This window comes from Phalangium opilio, unplaced genomic scaffold, assembly GCF_054372755.1.
Source record: "Phalangium opilio isolate 3A_F unplaced genomic scaffold, DU_Popi_V2 ptg000009l_1, whole genome shotgun sequence".
NCBI classification, from domain to species: Eukaryota; Metazoa; Arthropoda; class Arachnida; order Opiliones; family Phalangiidae; genus Phalangium; species Phalangium opilio.
This window is the reverse complement of record NW_028324146.1, coordinates 11,645,848-11,667,879: the sequence shown is the minus strand read 5'-3', so window position 1 is coordinate 11,667,879 and position 22,032 is coordinate 11,645,848. Positions and strand designations below refer to the sequence as shown.

General features: G+C 36.0%; 3 protein-coding genes across 3 annotated transcripts; 2 read left to right on the top strand and 1 right to left on the bottom strand.

Moving 5' to 3' along the window:
* Positions 1 to 8,535: 8,535 nt before the first annotated feature.
* LOC149714376 (uncharacterized) lies at positions 8,536 to 8,991 on the top strand. Its single transcript, XM_089843930.1, has 2 exons — positions 8,536 to 8,703; positions 8,771 to 8,991. The coding sequence occupies exons 1-2, from the start codon at positions 8,563 to 8,565 to the stop codon at positions 8,960 to 8,962; spliced, it is 333 nt and encodes a 110-aa protein (XP_089700056.1). The 5' UTR covers positions 8,536 to 8,562; the 3' UTR covers positions 8,963 to 8,991.
* Positions 8,992 to 9,044: 53 nt separating this feature from the next.
* Positions 9,045 to 9,791, top strand: LOC149714375 (uncharacterized). Its single transcript, XM_089844821.1, has 3 exons — positions 9,045 to 9,313; positions 9,377 to 9,667; positions 9,726 to 9,791. Exons 1-3 carry the CDS (start codon positions 9,278 to 9,280, stop codon positions 9,789 to 9,791), a joined length of 393 nt encoding a protein of 130 aa, XP_089700947.1. The 5' UTR covers positions 9,045 to 9,277.
* Positions 9,792 to 20,295: 10,504 nt separating this feature from the next.
* LOC149714374 (uncharacterized protein F54H12.2-like) lies at positions 20,296 to 21,594 on the bottom strand. Its single transcript, XM_089844820.1, has one exon. It carries the CDS (start codon positions 21,592 to 21,594, stop codon positions 20,296 to 20,298), a length of 1,299 nt encoding a protein of 432 aa, XP_089700946.1.
* Between the last annotated feature and the right edge of the window lie 438 nt (positions 21,595 to 22,032).

Genomic DNA, 22,032 nt, shown 5'->3' with positions numbered 1-22,032 from the left:
CTAAAACTAACCTAACCAAAATCTAACCCCGAAAAAAACCCCGACTACATTTTACATGTTAGGTACCGGGGTCGGGGTCGGGGGAAAAAGTCGGGGATCCCCGGTTTTCGGGGTCGGGGTCGGGGTCCCCGTACGAACACTAGCGTGAATCTTTTATTTTTATTACGTTTCAGAAATGAAGCGAAATATAACCTATATAAATTTTAAACTAATTCTCTTTATAATGTCGCGACTAGCGTGGCACAAATTAAACCGATTCACGACACGAAAACGACTTAATATCACCGCCGCTTAGCTAATGAGCTTAGAAAAACTGGCGATTCCGCGAGCTCTTCAACAACACGCTGCCGCATTGCAAGTTTGCAACAAGTTTCCTAGAAAAAAACCCCGTAGGCTTGTCCAGTCAGAGTCAGCGCCCTCACCCCCTCCCGCCTGAAGACATCTTGGTTTTTTAGTTGCCACCTAGTGCATATTATTTATATATATATTTTTTAAATTCGACATCACAATTCAATTTTAAAAAATATTAGTAGAATTCATTGTGGTAAAATTAGAGCTTTAAATATATTTTCAATAGTAAATATATTCTCGTTATTTTTTATAATTTGATTACTTAATTCACTCGATCCCCCCCTACAATTTTAGTTTCAAAATTTCACGCAAAATACCCGAGGCGCTACAGTCCAAAAATATTGCATATCCAAGGGATGCCCCAAGGTTATGGAATTTTTTCAGAGTTTTTGGGTTTCCCAAGGACATCCAATATTCCATGCAAAATTTAACAGGATTTCTGGAGATTCCAGAAACATACTTGGAGCAACCATTTTTATCGGGTTTTCAAAGGGGATTTGGACCTGTTTCGGACATCTATTGGACCAATTGTGTTTGCTGGGTTCCTTCCACACTGGTCTGAAACTACCAGAAAACTCTTTTACTTTCTCAAAATCATAGTTTATCGCTTGCATCGCAGCGAATAGCTGGTCATTAGTAACTTCTCTGTGATTTTTAGCAAAACCACCTATGGTTATTGTTTTCTAACGACTACCTACAATTTAACAGAGCTATCAAATTTCTATGACTATAATTATTATTACATTAAAATTTCCGAACGAATGGGAAATTGAGGTTTTGCTATACTTTAATGATACAATTATGTACGGCTATCACTATGATTATTGATTAACTAATTATGAAAGTGGCGAAACGACACTAGTTTATAAATTTCGATTAAAAACTTACGTTAGATTGAAGAAAGTAAAATCTACCTCGTAGACAACAGCAAAAGTACTCGAGTAACAACGCTACCCGAAATCGTCAAGTTTAAAGAACTGTGAATATCTCAATATCTAGTCAAGCAATCAATGACATGAAAGGACGCAAGAAAATAGTGGTCAGAATGGCAAAGCAAATCCTTTCACTATGGAGAGACAAAGGACGAGCGAGCCTGGTTTTATTGACACGGGAATCTGAAAGGTCGGATATTTAGCGTTATAGTGTCCAAGATCTTGAGATTATTGGATTTTAACACGATTTTGAGAGTTTGAAAACGATTTTGGAAGGCTTTTAAGGTACAGAGGTCAGAATTTCTAGACCTTAAAGTGAGGTTTTTATATTTTGAGATTTTTCAAGTGAGATTTTAATCGAGATTTTCCAAGAAGTGAAAGGGATTTTGACAAGTGTCCATTCTCTCATAAAAATAAGGATAAACGTGGGTTTTCTACGCTTTACCCAAAAAAGCTACCCTCTTATTGGTCTTATATGTATGAAAGTTCCTTTTACCGCAAATAGTAGCCCTCTCATTGGTCGAGGATTGGAATACTTTGAATGAACAACCTATAAATACCAGAATTTTCTGTTGCACACTTCATTCTCTTTACTTTGACTCTCCCAGCCAATTTAAATACTGCCAAAAGTGAATAGAATAATATATTTATTTTCATACTACTGTGATAAATAGTTAAGAACTGAAAATCGTTTCTTGAATAATGTGAGTATTTTACTTGTTTGTAATTTAAATAAAGTCTAAACTTTAAATTATAAGGAATTTTATTGTTCATCAGCCAAAAAAAACTAAATATATTTTTTTTTAATTTTTGATTTGAGGTTTGTTCGTATCTTCATCGGAGATTTCCTGCTTCCTGCGGAGGTTTCGGGAAATATTAACGTTAGCAGTGTTGGGACGTGGATAAAAGTATAGCCTGATCTTTGGAGCCATTGGACCAATAGTGGAAATTTTAATCATATTGGCGTGACCAAGTTTATAGTTAGCTTGCCCGAAGGTCGGCCCTGTGAAGGAGAATTTCACGTAACGAGTGATGCAAATGCAATTGGACCCACTATTATAAGTAATAATTACTTGAAGAATCATAACATGCTCACTAATATTCTTTAATGACGTTACTAATGGAGTTCCCAAAAAATAAATTAACAGGTGAAGCACTCTACCAGCAAGCGCTGAACAAGCCAAAAAAGAGATGCGGCAGCGAGAAACGGCACGAGGCGAAAAGAAGACGCAAGCAAGCACCCACTCCGCATGCCACTGTACCGCCTGCAGTCATTCCGCCTGCCACCGTACCGACAGCACCCACTCCGCATGCAACCGGATCATCTACAGCCATTTCGCCAGCTACCGGACCACCTGCAGCCATTTCACCTGCCACCGGACCGATAACATCCTCTCTAGCCACCGGACCGATAACATCCTCTCTAGCCACCGGACCGACAGCACCCTCTCTAGCCACCAGTCCGACAGCACCCTCTTCTCCAGCCACCGGACCGACAGCACCCTCTCCAGCTACCGGACCGACAGCACCCTCTCCAGCTACCGGACCGACAGCACCCTCTCCAGCTACCGGACCGACAGCACCCTCTCCAGCTACCGGACCGACAGCACCCTCTCCAGCTACCGGACCGACAGCACCCTCTCCAGCTACCGGACCGACAGCACCCACTCCAGCTACCGGACCGACAGCACCCACTCCAGCTACCGGACCGACAGCACCCTCTCCAGCTACCGGATTGACAGCACCCTCTCCAGCTACCGGACCGACAGCACCCTCTTCAGCTACCGGACCGACAGCACGCTGTCCAGCTACCGGACCGACAGCACCCTCTCCTGCTACCGGATTGACAGCAACCTCTCCAGCTACCGTACCTCCAGCACCCATTTCGCCTCCCACCGGACCGCCTGCACCCTCTCCAGCTACCGGAGTCCCCGGACCGCCAGCCAGCATGTAGAAGCGCAAGAATTTCTGGACTATTTAAGCCTGGAATTAACCACCTAGGGGAAGGTGCGTGCGTGGAGTACATTCCAAACTTTGTGCCGCGCTTTAAATTTGAGGACCTAAAAATGAGTTTTCGGGATTTTACGACAATTTTAAACTGCCAAGGAGGGCGTTTTATATATGCACCGAAACAAAATTTGCCAAATATAGCTATGGAAGGGTGAGCCATTTATCACTAAAAAACTGGCCATCATCCTTGCTAGAATTGAAGGACCTTGTAGAGAAGCATACAAACGTTCAATTTAACGCTGTAGTAATAAACCTATACAGAAACGGTTAAGATTGTGTTGGGTGGCACGCTGACAATGAAAGAGGAATACTCATATATTGCTTCACTATCTTTTGGAGGGACAAGAGAATTCCTAATGGGAAACAATAGAGTCTTTTCTAAGATATATTCATTTGAGCCATGGATCCTTGCTTCTAATGAGAGGAACCTGCCAACAATTTTGGCAACACTGCGTGCCAAGAGTGGCAGGCTCGGGGGAAAGTATAAATATTACTTTCCGTTACATGGGGGATATACGACAAAATTCCACTGTCAGAAATCCCAAATGTAACGGAAAGTAATTGAAAAACTATTTCCTTGCTACATCTTTTTTATAATTATTCTCGGTACAATTTAAAAATATTCCTAAATATTTAGATTTTAATCTTCGTCCTAATTTCCTGTGTAACTTAAAATCATTGTATTTTGTATAATTTGTTTTTTACTAATAAAGTCTCGACAGCTGGAAACAAAATGAGAACTAAACAAGATGGCCCAAGGGCTGGGCACATAACAGTAGCCACACCCTACCGTACTTAACAGGCATACATAATATTTGTGTGAATAAACCCTCGATGCACTACCTTTAACTGCACTGAAATGGTTACCTGTAATATCAAATTAAATTAATGTACTTATTTTAGTGCGTCACAATCGGAAAACGTGAGTGAGTAGCCCCTTGATGCAATACCTTTAACGGCGCCAAAATGATTACCCGTAACATATGCTTAACCCTTAAAAGACGTACATAATATTTTTAGTGAAGAGGCACATGATGTGCTATCTTTAATTGTTCTAAAATGATTACCATAGTCTTTACTTCAATAAATTAACTTCTGTTGTAATTGTAATACTGCGAATCCAACAGAAAACGTGAGAGAGTAGCCCCTCGAAAATGGTAAAACGATTACCCGTAACGCATAGATGTGCTTAAATAATTACCCGTAACGCATAGATGTGCTTAAATAATTACCTGTACAGTAAATGTTAGTCATAGAACCTCGATACCCTACCCAATAAAAATTATTACGCGTAATGCTTAGTTCAAAAAATTTAGTTAAGCTAGAATTGTAATTTCCCGGGGGCAAAAGCTATTATACACTTCTTTCGGTGTTTAAAACTCCCCAAGATTTCTTTGAATGTTGGAAAAGGGGAGCGGTATTGAACACAAAGAGGAGAGAAACCGCGAAATCCCTATTGACAACGAGTGAGGTGAGAGACAGGTGTATAGGGCGCTGTCGGTTAGCTGTGGCATAGGGGCTAGCCACCACCCCTCTATGCATTGTAAAGGCGTTAGATAAGTGGCAATAAGTCGCAAGATGACTTGGTCCAATTAGCTAGCTGAACATTATAAAGGGAGTATGAAACGTCCCATTAAAATTGAGGCAGTACCATAACCCTCTTTCTTACTTTATTCTTTATTGGGTGTAAAGAAAAAAAGGTAGCTCTGCCATTGACCCATTAGTCGCACATCATATACTGTATTTTACCTAATAGTCAAAATCTGACCTAAGTCAATGACATCTGTAATGAACTGTTGACCCGAAAAACTTGCTATTCCTGGAACAACCGGGGGGCTACCAACATCTTAGATGTAGGTATTGTTTTCATTTTTCTAAATGAGGGGATGATAATCGTAAGCTTAAGAATTGCATTTAATTGTAGTAGTAAGGTTTAGCAATGCAGGTATTGTTTTCATTTTTCTAAATGGTTTCTCGACTGGTGCCATCAGCCCTGAGCCAGCGATAACCGCTATGAAGATAATTTTTTTGTTTAAATTGCTTGTAAATAAATGATAGATTCAATCACACTATCTCTAAACCCTGTCAAGAATCAGCCAATATTTTTAATTCAGGTCCTTCCAATCATTTGTACTAGGTAACAATTGAATTATTAATTATTTAGTGCTAATTCTAACGTTAGCTAAGAAAACAATAAACAATGGCTAGTTCGCCAACGATAAACGCTACAGAGATTATATCTGGTGCAACCGCTCAACGGTAACCACTGCGTAGATTATTTTGTTTGTTTAAATTAGTGGTAAAATAATTCATAGATTAAATCACACGATCACTAAACCCTGTCAACAAACCAACCAATATTTTTTATTCCGGTTCTTGCAATCATTTTTATTAGGTAACAGCTACGTTTTTAAAATATTTTAATACTCAAAGAAAGGCCAAAATAATTTTAGTATGGAAATTTGATGTTTTCAGTGATAAATTAATCTCATTGGTGATAACTGATTAACTGGTACCTGAAAGCATTAGTCACTAACTAGCAATATTAGGTCTCTTATGCTTAAGCTCCCCTATTTTTATGTTTGTGCTTAGTGCAGATTTTAAAATGCAACAGTTTCTTAACAATCTTAATTAAAATGAAGACTGAAGGAACAGATATTAATAAAAAATGTCTTCGTGGACAAAGACTAGAAAAAGTATATGATAAGAGAACAAAATGGAATGACCAAAGTCACAGATATTAAATTTTTTCAGTTTAAAGACATGATTATAAAACATCAATTATTTGAAAGAAATACTTAGCTTCGTTTTTTTCACCAAAATTACATTTGCCCAAAAATTTGTCTCATGAAATTTTCCATTCTATTCAAAATGGTTCGTGTCAAAGCTTCACTATATAACAGATACATGCCACATCGTTTTTATTTACAGCTAGATTTCCAGTGTAGTCCATGATAGGAACAGTTCCCCTTTAGTGATATTTAAAAGGATTGCAGCTTTTAAATTTGAACTACAATACGTTTTAATACTGGTAACTAAGCCCAATAGTGAAATAAATACCCAGCCCACCATTTGTCGGTGTCCATTTACGTGTTTCGTGTTATAAGTTTGCTCATAAATAGCAAGTCGAAGTCATACCAAACTAATTCAATCACAACTTTTAAAACAGTTCTCACGCACTCAATAATATACCAAAGGTTTTTTGTTAATATCTTTTATCCAAATTTTAATGATTGATTTATAAAAAATTTTAAATCGTCGACTCAAAAAATGGGACCCAATCAAATCGTGGTCGTATAAATGCAGGCGCAAAACCAAAGCACCCTAAAGCGACGTTTAAAATGTCAATCATGATGAAAGATAAAATTTCATCCTTCGGTTCCATTAAGTCGTTTTAGACAACGTTTTCTCTTATAGTTCGAAAATAGGAACCTTTAAAAATAACCCTTATCCATACTAGGATATTTACTCTAATACTTTTCATTCGAAAACTGTTAATACCAAAAATTATATATAGAATGAATAATCTGTCTTTCGAAAACAATGCAAATGTAATTTTGGTGAAAAAAACGAAGATAAGTATTTCTTTCAAATAATTGATGTTTTATAATCATGTCTTTAAACTGAAAAAATTTAATATCTGTCACTTCGATCATTCCATTCCATTTTGTCCTCTTATCATTTACTTTTTCTAGTCTTTGTCCACTAAGGCATTTTTTATTAATTTAACACGAAAAGAATAAAATATTTTTGTTATTATTATTAAATAAATATTTTCCGTTTCACTCTCCCTTTAAAACCACATATTTGTTGAAGCCAAAACTTATTACTTTTTCACGAAATGCATTACGAGAATAATAGTCTGGAGTTAATAAAAGTTTGTTGAAAAACCGATCTAAGGAAATGGTCTTTAAATGGTTGGTAAGAAACGCGAGGCGGTTTATAGCAGAATTCAGTCTTAGAAAGGGTAAATATTCCCGTACAAAACCTGTTCCCTTCCACGCTTAACTTTTCGAAGACCAACTCTTCTAATCTTGGCTTTGTTAAATTACCAGTAATATTGACCACCTTTTATGGGTTTAAGACGTCACGCAAAAGGATTTATATAACTCCTTTTAAGTTCTAAGTTGAGTCAGGCTTCAAGATTTCTTTCAATTTCGTCATTACGCTGAAAGGTAAAAAACATAAAGCTCGGTTGGATCCAGAAGCATTAAATAATGTCCGTGTGCTGTGCTAATTGCGAAAACTATCCAGATTTTAAAATACAATTCAACTGCAAGTACAAAATATTCAAATTATTCTGTTAAATTTTTCTCTATAAGTACTAATAACAATGTATTTAATAATTAACAATAGAAAATCCATCAACAACACTTTAGTCTTTGAAGGTTCCGGATTGTAGATGCTCGAATAAACCTGCGGACCCCAAAATGGAACTAAATGAAATGAAATTTCTGGGAAATAATCGATATTTTAAATACAGGTATATAATTAGAATTTTTAAATCTTAAATGTTATTTATCCTTGATTATTAAAAACGCGTCATTTATTATAGGTTCGCCAATGAGACTGCAATTGAATACGCAACACCTTTTGTGAGTTTATAAACACTCGTTGAGGCGTTGTTCAAGCGATACTAAATTAGTGTCTCAGAAATAGAAATCCTTTTCTTGATGACATTTTCATTTTCATTTCATGTCAGTTAATGTGGGAATCTAAAGGCAAAGAAACTCAGAACACAATCATGGCGGATTATTTAGAACGATCCCTGAACATGAAGTAAATTTCATATTTGAAACTTTATTTGACGACTATTGATTTGAGGGAGCAAAAATGAATCGCCTTGAGGCGCGACTCCTTGATCGCTCGTTTGACAAAACGTTTCTGCGAAAAGTGGAATGCTCTTATTTGATCGATTCGGCGGTTGAGACCGTTGAGTAGTGATTTAGACCAAAATATACGCGCTACGAGGAATACTTTAAAAAAGCAAAGAACTCAAACTGTAATCTTAACAAATCTCTCAGAAACGAATATCAGTCATCTATATGAACATTTATAAAGTTATATTAAGGTCATATTGTAATTCATGTTGTCGATTAATTTTTAAGGGTCAAGTGGTATCCTGTTTCCACTTCTGATCTTTATACTGAACCTACACATAATATTTTCAAAGTAAGTGATTAAAACACTTTCATTAATTACCAAATTACAAATTATGAATATTTAGTCCTTACGATGGTTTTAGAAATTTCATATCTTCACGGTAGACATGCCACGCTCATTTTTCGATAACCGACTGAAATATTTCACTCCGTCTTCTCCCTATAGAACAACCAACCCGATTGTCCTTTCTGCGGCCCCGAAGAGAGTCACGTCCACTTCCTTGTCGTTCTTGAATATGGACACTCCAGTAAATTTCGCTCAATTACATTCCACTCACCACCCAGTTAATTGAATTACATTCTCGGTTCAATTAGGTGGTGATTATAATTGTGTTCACTTTGGTCCTTCTGTCACTTTTGCTCGTCGTTCACTCCATGGTAACCAACAAATACAAATCGGTGCCCTTCAAGAAGGTTGTCAAGAAACTGGCCCTAAAAACCCTGGAAAATGTCTGGGAGAACGCGTCGCTCTTGTGCGCCGAACGTAAGAGATTAAGAGCTTGCTAGCATTCAAGAGCAATCCACCCTTGCGCGAACCAGTTTAGTTTGACGGAGTAAATTTCCAAATATTATGTCCCCACAACGAGAGGGAAGGCTGCCGCTTTAATCACACATGATGCGTACGGGATAATTTTGTTCCATATAGCGATTCCCTCCATTTTGCCCCACATTACTTGTCGTTTGCTCGCTGCGTCGTGGCTGATCGCAGTGACTTTCATTCTGTTCTTCTTGGGTTGTTATTTGCGGACGGAGTTCACGACAGAAAGCTATGATAGCATCGATAGTCTCTCGGACTTGATCAAATCGGGAGTTCCATCACTAATGACCATGAAAACATACGAACACCTCCAAGTTTTGGTAAATATCCTTCCGAGTGTTAAGTTCCTCAATTTTTCTGACATCATTCTTGCGCATTTACAGGAAGCCCAGGACCCTGTTGTTAACGAATGGCTCAAAGCCCTCCCACTCGATAAGAAGAAACTTTACAACGAATTCGTGTACACTGTCTATGATCGTTACATTCCAATTATTTCTGGAAAGAAAGCAATGATAATAACGGTCGAATACTTGTATTATTGGTTGGAATACTACATACACCATAGGAAGGATTTACTTCTCGGAACAAGAAGTTGCCTTCGACTACGTACACACCAAGTTCAACACCTCTTGGGTGAGAAGCAGTCCTCAACTGCACGAGTCCATCCAACTGAGGTCGTAAAAAAATTTTATGGTAAACTGATAAATGGGTCTGACAGAATTTTTATTGCAGCATGGCACCCTTTTTCGAAACGCAAGTTTTCAAATATCTGGAATTTCAGAAGAATTACTTAACTGAACAGATCAAGTGGCAAAAACCGCTGAAAAGCGTGGCTGACTTGGACTAGAGAAGCGTCGGCGTTCCTTTCTACTTTCTTCTCATGCTATTGTCAGGAACTGTAGCCGTTTTCATAACCGAGATAATCTTCTACTAATTTGCTTGAAAGAGGAAAATTAAATACGTCATGAGTCGAAATGGAATTTTTCGAAGCTACACAAACCTCCTCTGTTCTTCAAAATGACTGCACGTTTCGTCACTTCAAATCTTCTCTTTTATCTTATAATAGTAATTGCGCACGTGTGTTTTGAATATGAAAAGGAACTTTCTAATCTACACTAAATTGTGCAGAAATTATTAAAGCTGGGAAATATATCAAGACGAAGTTCGAACATTAATTTTAACACCCAAAAGATTGCTTTTAATTACAAGCGAAAACTTTCTTTCGAAAAACAAAAATCCTTAAAAAAATCGAATATAAGATTTTAGACGCTTTAAATGCCATTTTTAAGCTTCGTGAAAATAAGGTTCTCTACTTAGGTCTGTTTTCAATATTTTTCGTAAGTAAAACTTTATTATAATTTAATACAAAATTATTTAAATGAGGATTTAGCGGATGATTTATAAATTCAACGATTTCGCTAGATTATACTAAGCCTCGGCCAAAACAACAATTTATAGCCAGTCCTGAGGCCCCACTGTAGCCTGTAGATTATTCTGCTGAAATAATAACCCGCCTTTCCCATCATTATTAAAATAAATAATTTAACAATCTTACTGGTGGATTAATAATTTATGACAACAATTAATCTTTGGGACCTTGAGTATTTTAATAAGCTGTTCTAAGTTCTACTTTATAGTGGAAACAGTAATTATCCAAACGATGAATCGTACGTTCATAAATGGCGTCAATATAATAATGATAGGTCGGTGTCTCTTAATATTTTATTTAACGGCACTTTGCATGGCTTATTTTTTAATTTAAAGGACTGTATAATAAACATGATAAACCATTGCTGTTCATCAGATGTCTACCATATTTTTATAATTTTGTAGATACGAACGTAGCTCTAGTTCTCTGAAGTGTTCTTTTAAAGACATAAGTCGATTATTTTAAATTAATTTTATTTTGGTTTATGCTAAATGTAAGATTCTGAAATTATTAGAGTTATCAAACAAAACGTAAGTCAATTTAAACAAAAATTTATTAAAGTTGGCATTATTGGGTTGTCTCTGTGCCTTTTTTGGGTAGCACTGACTCTAAATTGTGTTTAAGAAAATTCTGAGGTAAATATCAAACAGACTAAGTCAATATTACTTAAAACTATTTCAAATTGATGGTGTTGGCTCTTATTTGTGTATTTATTTTTGAAGTGTGAAAGAATTTTTCACTTTTGTGGTTGCCAAAAAATATAGGCATTGCGCCCATAAATAAGACAACTACTAAACCATTTTTTAAAACCAAAATATTCCATTAAGTTTTGCATATTCTCTTAGTGTTTCTAAACAGCTAGGGTAACCTGTCTGCGTGACAGGCGGCGTTTCTTAAAATTCAACAGGGGTAAAATTTGCAAATACATTTTGTAAAATATTTTAAATTTAATAACCATTTTATTGTCCCTTTGCTAACCATGCACAAAATTATGATTATAAAACAGCAGTGTTCCTTAAGTTTAAGCTAAGAGCTGCGTGACTAATTTTTAAAATTTTATATTTAATTAACATATAATAGCCTGTAAATTATAATGTTTTACTACAGACTCCCCTCTCAATTACACAACTGATATAACCTTGAAACACTCTTTCGACTTAAATCCTACAAATATTGGATATTTTCAACTTTAAAACATGCAATTTAATCAGGAATTTCCTACAAATACATGCATATCGTATCAACACATGCCAACAGAAAGAAATATATTTCATCATCGGAAACACGAGTAAAATAAAATACTAAAACTGTACAGTTAAAAAATGCGATACCCTATAAAACTTCCCGAGCTGAAACAAAAAAGCACAACAAGACTTACGACAGATTATCAAGAAATATCCATATTAAATTTTTCTACTGAAATAACAGACACTTTGGATTGGCTTGTTCAAAGAGTGAAAGTGACTTTGGATTAAGAACAACAAAGGTATACAAAGAAATAACCTTTGTATTGGCTTAAACTATATAAATTGTAAATAACACATTCTTCAACTTCGCTATATAACTCCTATACGACTTGGCAAGCTGTCCACAAACAAAATATAAGCTCGTAAAAGGATTCGCAAAATTACTTCTTCAAACAAAGGTTGCCTAATAACGGCTGTATATGTACTGTTGGAAGTTTAGCTCACTTCTGTTCGCCTAGCTTCTGGGCGACAAAGTTTTGAGGGAATAAGGGACTTGTCAGAATGCCTACCCTACAGGAACTGACTACCCCGTGGCCGAGGGTGGTGAAATACCCCAAATACCCCTCCTTCACCACCCGATCAAACCTCAATTACTTCACTCGTTAATCTTTCATCACCGTGGACTATCAATTCACCAGTGCATTAAAATTTCGTATTAAAACCATCGTAAATCAATGTGCATTGAAACTTCGTAATTAAAACCATCGCAATAAAATTTGCATTGAAACTTCATAAATTAAACCATCGCAATTCAATTTGCATTGAAACTTCGTAATTAAAACCATCGCAATGAAGGTTTGACATACAAAACAAACACGATGAAATCGGTAATTAAAGTTGTCAATTAATGACACTCACTCATTAACCACTAACGCTATCATGCAATAATAATGAATACGAAAAATGTTTGTGAAATGAATTAGAATTATCACTAACAATTAAAGGGCATCTGAAAAAACCCATATTTTACATCAACATATCAGTACGCTTTTAAAAAGCATCTTTAAAAATGTTAAAGGTGATTTGATTTACTCCCATTTAACCCAAACCGTTTCTCCCAATTCCCATATCTCCCAATCCCATTTGACCCAACACTTTGTCTTTTCCCCCAATTTCTTTTCTCCCAATTCAGCATAAAACAAATGTTAATAAATTCAAGAGATTTTTTTTGTTTTATTAACAATGATATGTTTTACATATTCAGTTTAGTTTGAATTTCCATTTTATGATTTCTAGATATTCAAATGGAGTTTTTCTCCCCGCATCCAGTTCCCATTTTAGTTTTTTTATTCTTTCCTCCTGAATCTTGTATTTTCTGTTTGGTGGTCGAACAGGTTACTCCCCATTTCACCCAATTTAAAACACCCAATTCCCATTTACCAAAACATCATTCAACCCAAATCCCAGTTCTCCTATTCCAATTAACCCAATATTGCACACCCAAAAAGACTCAAATAGAGTAGAATTTGATGGTTTTACTTATTTATTTTTTCATTTCTTAAGGGATACACTTACTTGAAGTGTATAACCGCTCCAAAGAGGAAGAGACGTCCTCCTAACCAAACCAAACCTAACCTTACATAACATAACAGTAATGTTTTGGAAAAGGCTTATTATTTGAGAAGTCAATGAAGCTAAACGTCAATATTTTGGAAAAGGCGTAACATTGTTAAATGATTTATAAAATATTACTAACCTAACTTAACCAAACCAAACCTAACCTATCATAACAGTAATGTTTTGGAAAAGGCATATTATTTGAGAAGTCAATGAAGCTAAACATCAATATTTTAGAAAAGGCGTACCATAGCTAAATGATTTATAAAATATTATTAACCAAACCTAACCTAACATAACACAACAGTAATGTTTTGGAAAAGGCATATTATTTGAGAAGTCAATGAAGCTAAACATCAATATTTTGGAAAAGGCGTACCATAGTTAAATGATTTATAAAACACGAACTTTCTCGTGGATCTAGCAGAAAAATATAATACATTTAGAATAACACTTCACATTAATTGGTAGGAAAATTATTTAACCTAACCTAACCTAACCTAACCTAACCAAACCTAACCTAACCTAACATAACAGTAATGTTTTGGAAAAGGCATATTATTTGAGAAGTCAATGAAGTTAAACATTAATATTTTGGAAAAGGCGTACCATAGTTAAAAGATTTATAAAACACGAACTTTCTCGTGGATCTAGCAGAAAAATATAATACATTTGGAATAACACTTCACATTAATTGGTAGGAAAATTATTTAACCTAACCTAACCTAACCAAACCAAACCTAACCTAAACTAAACTAAACTAAACTAAACTAACCTAACCTATTCGCATTAAAAATAATCAAAGTCGTTTTGAAAGCAACCCTTTGCAGCATAAAATATTAGACGAAACCATTCGATTGGGAGAAATGAGAATTTAATAGTTTGGGATAAAAATTCCTATTGGGAAATATAAGATTGGGAGAACTGGGAATCGGAAAGTTTGGGATAAAAATGTATTTTGGGAAACACAGAATTGGGAGAAATGGGACCATACCGGTGATTTAACAAAGACACCCTTCCCCCCCTTTATAGGAGACAAAAAATTACTGTTTTTCTGGCAACTAGGCTATTATAAATTCCCAATTTGAAAGTCCTAGGATTAAATGTATATAAACACTTTTTAAAAATGGAATCTTTCACTTGAGAGATTATCAAAATTATTATAGGCATTCAACATTAATGTTGGACTTTTAAGACCATCCTTCACACATGATTGTCTTTGAAAATTTCGTTAATCTATTCAATGATTGCATAGTGAAACTTACATTTACCACTGAATTGAAAATTTTACGAGAACAAATCACTAATTATTTTAAAAACCATTCTGGAGACAAAAATTAAATTTTCCTTCGGAAGCTACGAATAAAACGCAACTATTAGCTTAAACATGGAAAACAAAAAATAATACAAAAAAAAAAATTTAATAATACAATTTATAATAACAAATCAACCATGGGAATTTAAGGCCAAATTAAAGGCTGTAAATAAATGCAGCTATACCAAACCAAAAGTGTACATAAATTAAATCTTTAGTGCATTAACAGAACATCATCATACGTGTTTAAAGCTTTTAAAATACTCAAAAAACTAAATATTCGTAATGTAATTTAATTCTTTAATGATTCACGAGAAATTATTAAACAAAATTTAACTTCAAAATTCCAGATAATGTTATAATCATTCATTAAAGAACTCTTTTCTTGAATAAAATTATTGACCATAATTTTTATAGTAATTACATTACTGTACTCAAGACCTAAATAGCTGACAACACGTAATTTCACGAATCATTTCATAAGTATAAATAAATAGTTATTTCCAATGCTTAATGCTAAAGCTAAACAGTTCCATTGCCTGCCCTAACACGGTACCTAATATTCTACCCTACAATTTTTCAATACCAAAGTCAGAAACCAACTAGAAGTCAATACGAGGGCGGACCTTAAAGTAGCTTATGCCAGCTTTTTCAAAAATACACAAAAAAGAAAATCTCTAACAGTACCAATGTAGGGATGTTGCACTAAACTTGCGCCTGTTATTGCTTTCAAATTATTATCAAATTGCCCCATTTAGAACGATATTACTAAATTGCCAATTGGATGTTTTTCCACCAAAACATTGCTACCTTTCCCAAATTATAGGTAGTTGGTTTATTTATAGTCGCGTTTACCATAAATTGCCTATTTCACCAACTGCCAGAATAAGACGTACTTTAAAGTCATTCATGTTGAACATGAAAGTATTTAAATGTTGTTGGAACAATGGCATTAAAACAGTCTTTAAGAATGATCTGCGTGGGAACATCTGGTACATTTCTGGTCAACCCCCATCGGGAATTAATTAATAATGCCGATTCTATGGTATGAGGGAATCGGAAATTAAATAATAATGCCGATTCTATGGTATGAGGGAATACGCGATGAATTAATGGCTAAAATCAACCCCGGTTTCAACATTAAAATAAATTAATAAAGAATTAAGACTGAAGTTGCAGATATTAATCAAAAATGTCTTGATTAGAATCAAGACTTAAAAAAGTATCGATATGACTGAGGTTATCACTTGACTTAAGGTTCATATATTAATTTTTCCTTTTAATTGAAACTTAAAGGCATGCTTAAGAAAAAACAACCTTCCATTAGCGTTTTCCGTTGGAATAACTTATTTTACAGGTAGTCAATTTCAAAAATTTACATATCTCGGGTTTTCGGGCACAATTCCATTCCCCCAAAACATTTTATCATTACATTAATTACTTTTGAGAGATAACGTGTCAAAATAAGCTTTAAAACAATAGAAAACTGAATGAGCGGTCTGTTTACCCATGACCAAAACTTTCAATATGTACTTGACAATATGTACAAATGCTCCAAAATGCTATAAAACTTAAAAATTCTCAAAATATGCTTTCTTTATTTTTCAGTGCCAAACTTAAAATCACCGAGTTTATTTCAAAATGTCGCTTGAAATTATTAAACCAGACAAAATTTTGGAAAATACACTAATTTTAACTGCACAGTCTGCACTATTAACCCTTTAACAGGAAAATTCCGACATTTGATCGATTTGGGAAAAATATTACCTTTTCCCCACAGAGCCTAACACCAAACCTGAATTTCCCACGATGTGAGAGATTACCCACACATTGGCAACACTGCTTTAAAAAGTTACAACAAGCACCCTTTCGAGACATGTCCAGAACAAATTAGTGCTTAACCCGCTAATAGTGCGACCACGGAGAATTGATGAAAACTGTAGTTGAAATATCATCATGTGCGACCAGCGGCACTGAATAGTCTCTAACAGTAGTAGAGAAGTACCGAATTGGGGTCATGGCGTCATGTCCCAAATCTGGCACATGATCTGGCACCAGTAAATATGGCGTCAATGGACGCCCACCGCATTTTTTCTTCTTATGGCGCCAGTGAATCAAACATTTTTCTCACAATCCTGCGATGACGTCAATGACGTGTCTGGCGTCAGTGAATCAATCATGGCGTCAATGTTAGGCTTAAGCGTCATATTCGACAACGTGGTAAATAACCCTTGTCATACACGCGGTTTAAACGCCATGTACACTATATGAACATGATTGGTCTAAAAAGAGCGCCATGAATACATGGTCAGAAAGTCACGTGACATTAAAGTATAAAAGACGAGGACGGTTTAAAGATAAGACATTTTACATCCTCCCCTGAAGTACCGATCCAGATCCGAAAAATGTAAGTATAATTTCCCCCATAAAATCTTAGTACCATATTCTTGGCTCGCATCCTATTTATGTGATTACCATATTTCTATTTAATGTGAATATTTAGGGATAACTCCAACGTGTTTGAGATTTCTTCAACTAAATCAGTCAGTGTAACGCCGGATTGTAGGATTAGACTAGGAATGACCGATGGTTCAACTGGGATCGTATTAAGCGAGGAGGAATATATGCAACTTTACGGAATGAAGGACTCCATAAACGGATTTTTCGAGAAGGACGACGCTCAACCCACCACGTGCTTTTTCGAGGGATCGATGGACAAGCGAATTCAACTTGTAACTTATCAGGATAGGAAGATGTTAAATATTTGCCAAGTGATCCAGGGACAAGGAGCGAACTACGGAATCCAATACCCAACTAGGAATGGATTTGCCATAGGACCATTCCTATGGGAGAAGTTATTGGAAAAACACATTCAGGTGACGACATTCATTACCGAAGCGAAACGTGTGGAGAGTGCGATTAAGGGGATAGTAATACAGCAACTAACTGAGGGAATAAAGAATTCGTGCAACGGCTGCATTATCGACCATCCTTCACAATTACAGCATGACTGTATAATGACGGAATGGAGTGAACGTGTACATGAACATTATTTTAATGCCGTGTCAAATTTAAATATCGAGCTGATAGTTAATATTTTTAATAATTCCACTTTCCTAAGTTTTCAATTCTGTAAGCAAATGGTTTCTCTAAGTGTATGCAACTCTAAAAAATTCTTGTAATACATTGAAATGAATTTAAATAATAAATATTCAGATTTAATACATTGAAATGAATTTAAATAATTATTATTCAAATTTAATACTTTTTTTATTTACCTAAATGTAAGCCTATTTCAAATACTATTTAACTAAATATATAGACATATTCCAAATTTTAGGAGTTATTTCAACTTAATATCCGAATTTAATACTTCTAAATATGAATATCCGAATTTAATACTTCTAAATATGAATATCCGAATTTAATACTTCTAAATATGAATATCCGAATTTAATACTTCTAAATATGAACTTTAGAAATTATTTCAACTTAAACCAATTTCCCTTTATTGATAGACCTATTTCGCATTTTCAAGGATAAGAAATGTAAATAACGAGGTCGGTGAACTGGAATGGAGAAACTCGTATGGTAAATAAACGGCCTATGTCAATAAGTAGAAATCATGATAAGCGCTTGTATGAAACTCTAATGCTCAGTGTCGACATGGGATGATAGTTGGGGTTGCAATGTTTGTTTATGCTAGGAAACGTGTAAATAAACAAACTAGATTGAAACTTGGCGTGAATTTCGAAACATGGCACGGTTTTCGAAACATGGCGTGGCTCTCATCGTGACGTCAATGGGAAAACCCATATGATAGTTCAGACAGAGATTAAATGGACGACGCCGCAATGTTTGTTTATGCTAGGAAACTTGTAAATAAACAAACTAGATTGAAACTTGACGTGAATTTCGAAACATGGCGTCAACGGAAAAACCCATATGATAGTTCAAACAAACGTTTCAGGGCTATGTGTCTAGAATATTACAAGTTAGATTACGCGCAGGCATATACAGGTCCCGGTTTCGCTTGGCAAAATGCACTTCACATGACCCAAGTGAAATTGGAACTACTCCAAGATCCTGATATACATCTCTTTATTGAGAAGGGTATAAGAGGGGGTGTTTCATTAATTACGCATAGACTAGCCATAGCAAATAATAAGGATCTTCCCGAAACATCCCACCCAGCAGAGCGTAGCTCCTACAATACCTATCTAGACTGTAATAACCTTTACGGCACCGTAATGTGTAACCATATGCCGATGAGAGGATTTCGATGGATTCAACCCTGTCAATATTTCACTCGTGAAATTATCTTCAATCACCCAGACGATGATTCCCAGGGTTTTATCCTGGAGGTGGATCATTCTTGAGTACCCGGAAAGTTTGCACAAAGAACATAACTGTTTACCCTTAGCACCCGAACGTAGAGTTATTAACGCGAATGAGCTTTCACCGTATTCGATTGAACAGTTTAACAAACTGAAAATTAACGTACGGGATAGCCTTCCAAAGTTAGCTCCCATGTTCTTCACTACCGGAACCTCAAGTTTTACCTCGCAAAGGAAATGAAATTAGGGAAAATCCATCGAATACTCACATTCGAGCAGGGTGCACGGTTAAAACCATTTATCGAGTTCAACACGGAGAAAAGGAAGCAGGCGGTGAACGACTTTGAGAAAGATTTTTTCAAGTTGGCCAACAATAGGTACGCATCTACGCTACGCTAAGCTATTATTTGACACGTGAACTAATAAAAATTTTATCTTTTAACAGTGTTTTCGGGAAGACGATGGAAAACCTCCGCAGATGGGGTGTCTACATACGCGCATGGGCATTTTAAAATTAAGGAATAAAATTTCAAATGTATAACTTTCTGTAACCCTATCTCCTCCCATACCCTCTTGGGGGCGAAGTGGCCGAAGAACGGTCCACGCCCAACCCTTTTCCGTTAAAAATTTCATAGTTTAATGTATAGTTTATAAGTTTAATTTAATGTATATATATTTTCAATGTATAATTGTATAGTTTTAAGTTGTTTTTTTCTCGAATGAGTTTTACTCCGTGACACTACGGTTTCTCATTCAAAATAAAAAAATTTTAAATACAAATTTCATCCCTCTTATTTCATACAACTTAGGCAAACATTTTTTCAGGTTAAGGGGATGAAGCCCCCAACGCGTGGGACCGACCGCGTGCGCGTGTTTAAATTTCCCGCGTGCGCGTGTGAGGTATAAGTTCGCGCGCGATTTTAAAAAAAAAACATATAAATTCAATCAAAAAAACTTTATTAAAAATCTCTTATACATAAATTCCGATATCATTTTATCGTTCAAATTCTTATCTTTTACAAATTTTAAGCAAATATTATACATTTTAATACCTCTGCATCTATACAGAGAAAAATATACGCAAAATTCGCCACATGTCCGACTGGAATTTCCTTGAAGTTGTTTAGAATTAAAAGTTACGGTAACGCTGTTTCTTTCAACAAAATCGTTGAATTGAAACATGTCCGGTGGGTTTCCGAAACTATCGAAGAACTCGGTATTTTTGTTACTAGAAAAGTAAATAACAGTCCAATGCTCACCTTCAGTTTCTGAAGAGCCAGTATTTACAATATACAGTAAAGGGAAAAACTTTACTTTCTTGGGTAGCAGGTCGGCTGCAAAAACACTTCGAAACAGATCTTTGGTGAATTTATCCCTTTGCATAATTTTAGTTAATTGCGTAGTGTTCATAGTTTTTTTAATTGTAATCGTAAATAACTGTTCTATTCTTATCAATCTCAACCAAATTCTGAAACTCAGAGTAATATAAAACTGTGATAGTCTTGGGCAAGTCCTTGGCGAATGTTAATTCCAATCGCAAGTTACCATTCCTTATCAATTGAAATTGAGAAGTTGAACTACTGAGGTCGGCACTTAAATCAAATATGCAATTCCCATTGGGGAATTCCTCCCGTGAAATGTAGTTTCCCTCGTCCAATAACCATTGAGAGGTTTGAGTAAAAAGATTAGTATAAGATCTCATATATTGACCACCAGAAAAGTTTGGGGTAAGAGGTTTATGAGGAACGCTAGCTCCGTCAAGGTACAAGGCGATATGATTTAAATCATAAGGTTGAAAATTGAAGGGTGACTTTCCGTAATCACCCAAATATGCATTTTGATCTTCAAGAGCGAAAAGAACTTTTTTGGGTAGTTGACCCATGAATAAATTATCTCTAACACATATTTTCGTACCACTGTTAATTGAGAATGAGTTACATTCCGTGCGAATAATCGGGTATTTCATGGTTGCCAGTTCCAAACATTTAGCGTTGGCGATTAACACTTCCGATGGTAATTTTACTTTACGAACGTACAGGGATGCTAACTCGTAGACCACTTTCCATTTAACTGCACCGTCTGCATGCACGCAAAATTCGTTTGGACTTTTAACAAACTTGAATTTTAGATCCGTTAAATTTGGGAAGCATCGAGGTTGTTGACAAATATCCAAGTGTACAGTTCCTACCATATCTAATGTTCCTTTTCTTGCAAAGGCCGCTCGTGTTTTAAACCCTTCGTTATCGTCCAAAACGTCCAATTTTCCGGCCGTGTCTTTGTAAAACATGGAACTAGTAAGAAAACTAGTTTTGGCGGGTCCTCCGAATGTCACCGCCGTTTGAAACATGGCCTTGTAAGGGTAGTTTTGCGGCGATGGTGTGACCGATCTCTCTTGAGCCAAAAGGTGTACTTCGCTGAAAAGACTATGCAGGAAATTATTTACCGGTCCAACTTTATCAGCAGCGGCCGGAATTGTGGTCCCATCGGCCGGGTTGACAATCCTAACTTGAATATGTAGTAAAGTCTTGGACAAGTCCAAATACGCGTCGGAACTACCAGCTACGGTAAACGTGATTGTCAAATTTTCGTTAATGTTAGAGATGGGGCTGTATTCGACCCATTCTCCACTCAGAATACTGGTATTGGTAAGAGGTACGTCGAAAAGTTCGACTTCGCTACTGATTGACCCTTGCGAACCGGGATGGACATGTGTCATAATATTTTTTTAGGTAAAAATATCTGGATGATAAAAGGATGTTGCTTTCCTCTTTCTTTCCGAGACTGAACTGACGAGTGAACTAGACCTACGTCTCCTTTTATTACCATTCCCCGTCATTTTTCGGATTTCTTCTGCCGCACTAAGGGCGACGTCTTTAGCCGCGGCTTTTCCATGAGATTTTACAGATGCTTTTAAGGGAATCCCGCTAGCTACGTCCGTCACGACCTTCGCACCTGTGTTCACAAACCTTTTACCGAGGTAACTGGCACCCCTTTTGAGTAGAGGTATTGCCCGGCGGAAGGCCGATGAAATGAAGTTTTCAATCCGAATCCGTGTTGCACCGGAAGTCCCCTGTATACCGCTAAAGAATTACCAATTTGAGAATGAAAGTGTTTATAATAATCAAATTTTCCACCGTGTCCGATCTGGTTTAGA

What these genes read in the sequence shown, in the direction of transcription:
- LOC149714376 (XM_089843930.1), top strand. Translation starts at nt 8,563, where the DNA reads ATGCCACGCTCATTTTTCGATAACCGACTGAAATATTTCACTCCGTCT. An exon ending in TCTTGAATATGGACACTCCA is followed by an intron (nt 8,704 to 8,770) that starts GTAAATTTCGCT and finishes CGGTTCAATTAG; the next exon opens with GTGGTGATTATAATTGTGTT.
- LOC149714375 (XM_089844821.1), top strand. Translation starts at nt 9,278, where the DNA reads ATGACCATGAAAACATACGAACACCTCCAAGTTTTG. An exon ending in ACGAACACCTCCAAGTTTTG is followed by an intron (nt 9,314 to 9,376) that starts GTAAATATCCTT and finishes GCGCATTTACAG; the next exon opens with GAAGCCCAGGACCCTGTTGT. An exon ending in CACGAGTCCATCCAACTGAG is followed by an intron (nt 9,668 to 9,725) that starts GTCGTAAAAAAA and finishes TTTTTATTGCAG; the next exon opens with CATGGCACCCTTTTTCGAAA.
- LOC149714374 (XM_089844820.1), bottom strand. Translation starts at nt 21,594, where the DNA reads ATGACACATGTCCATCCCGGTTCGCAAGGGTCAATCAGTAGCGAAGTC.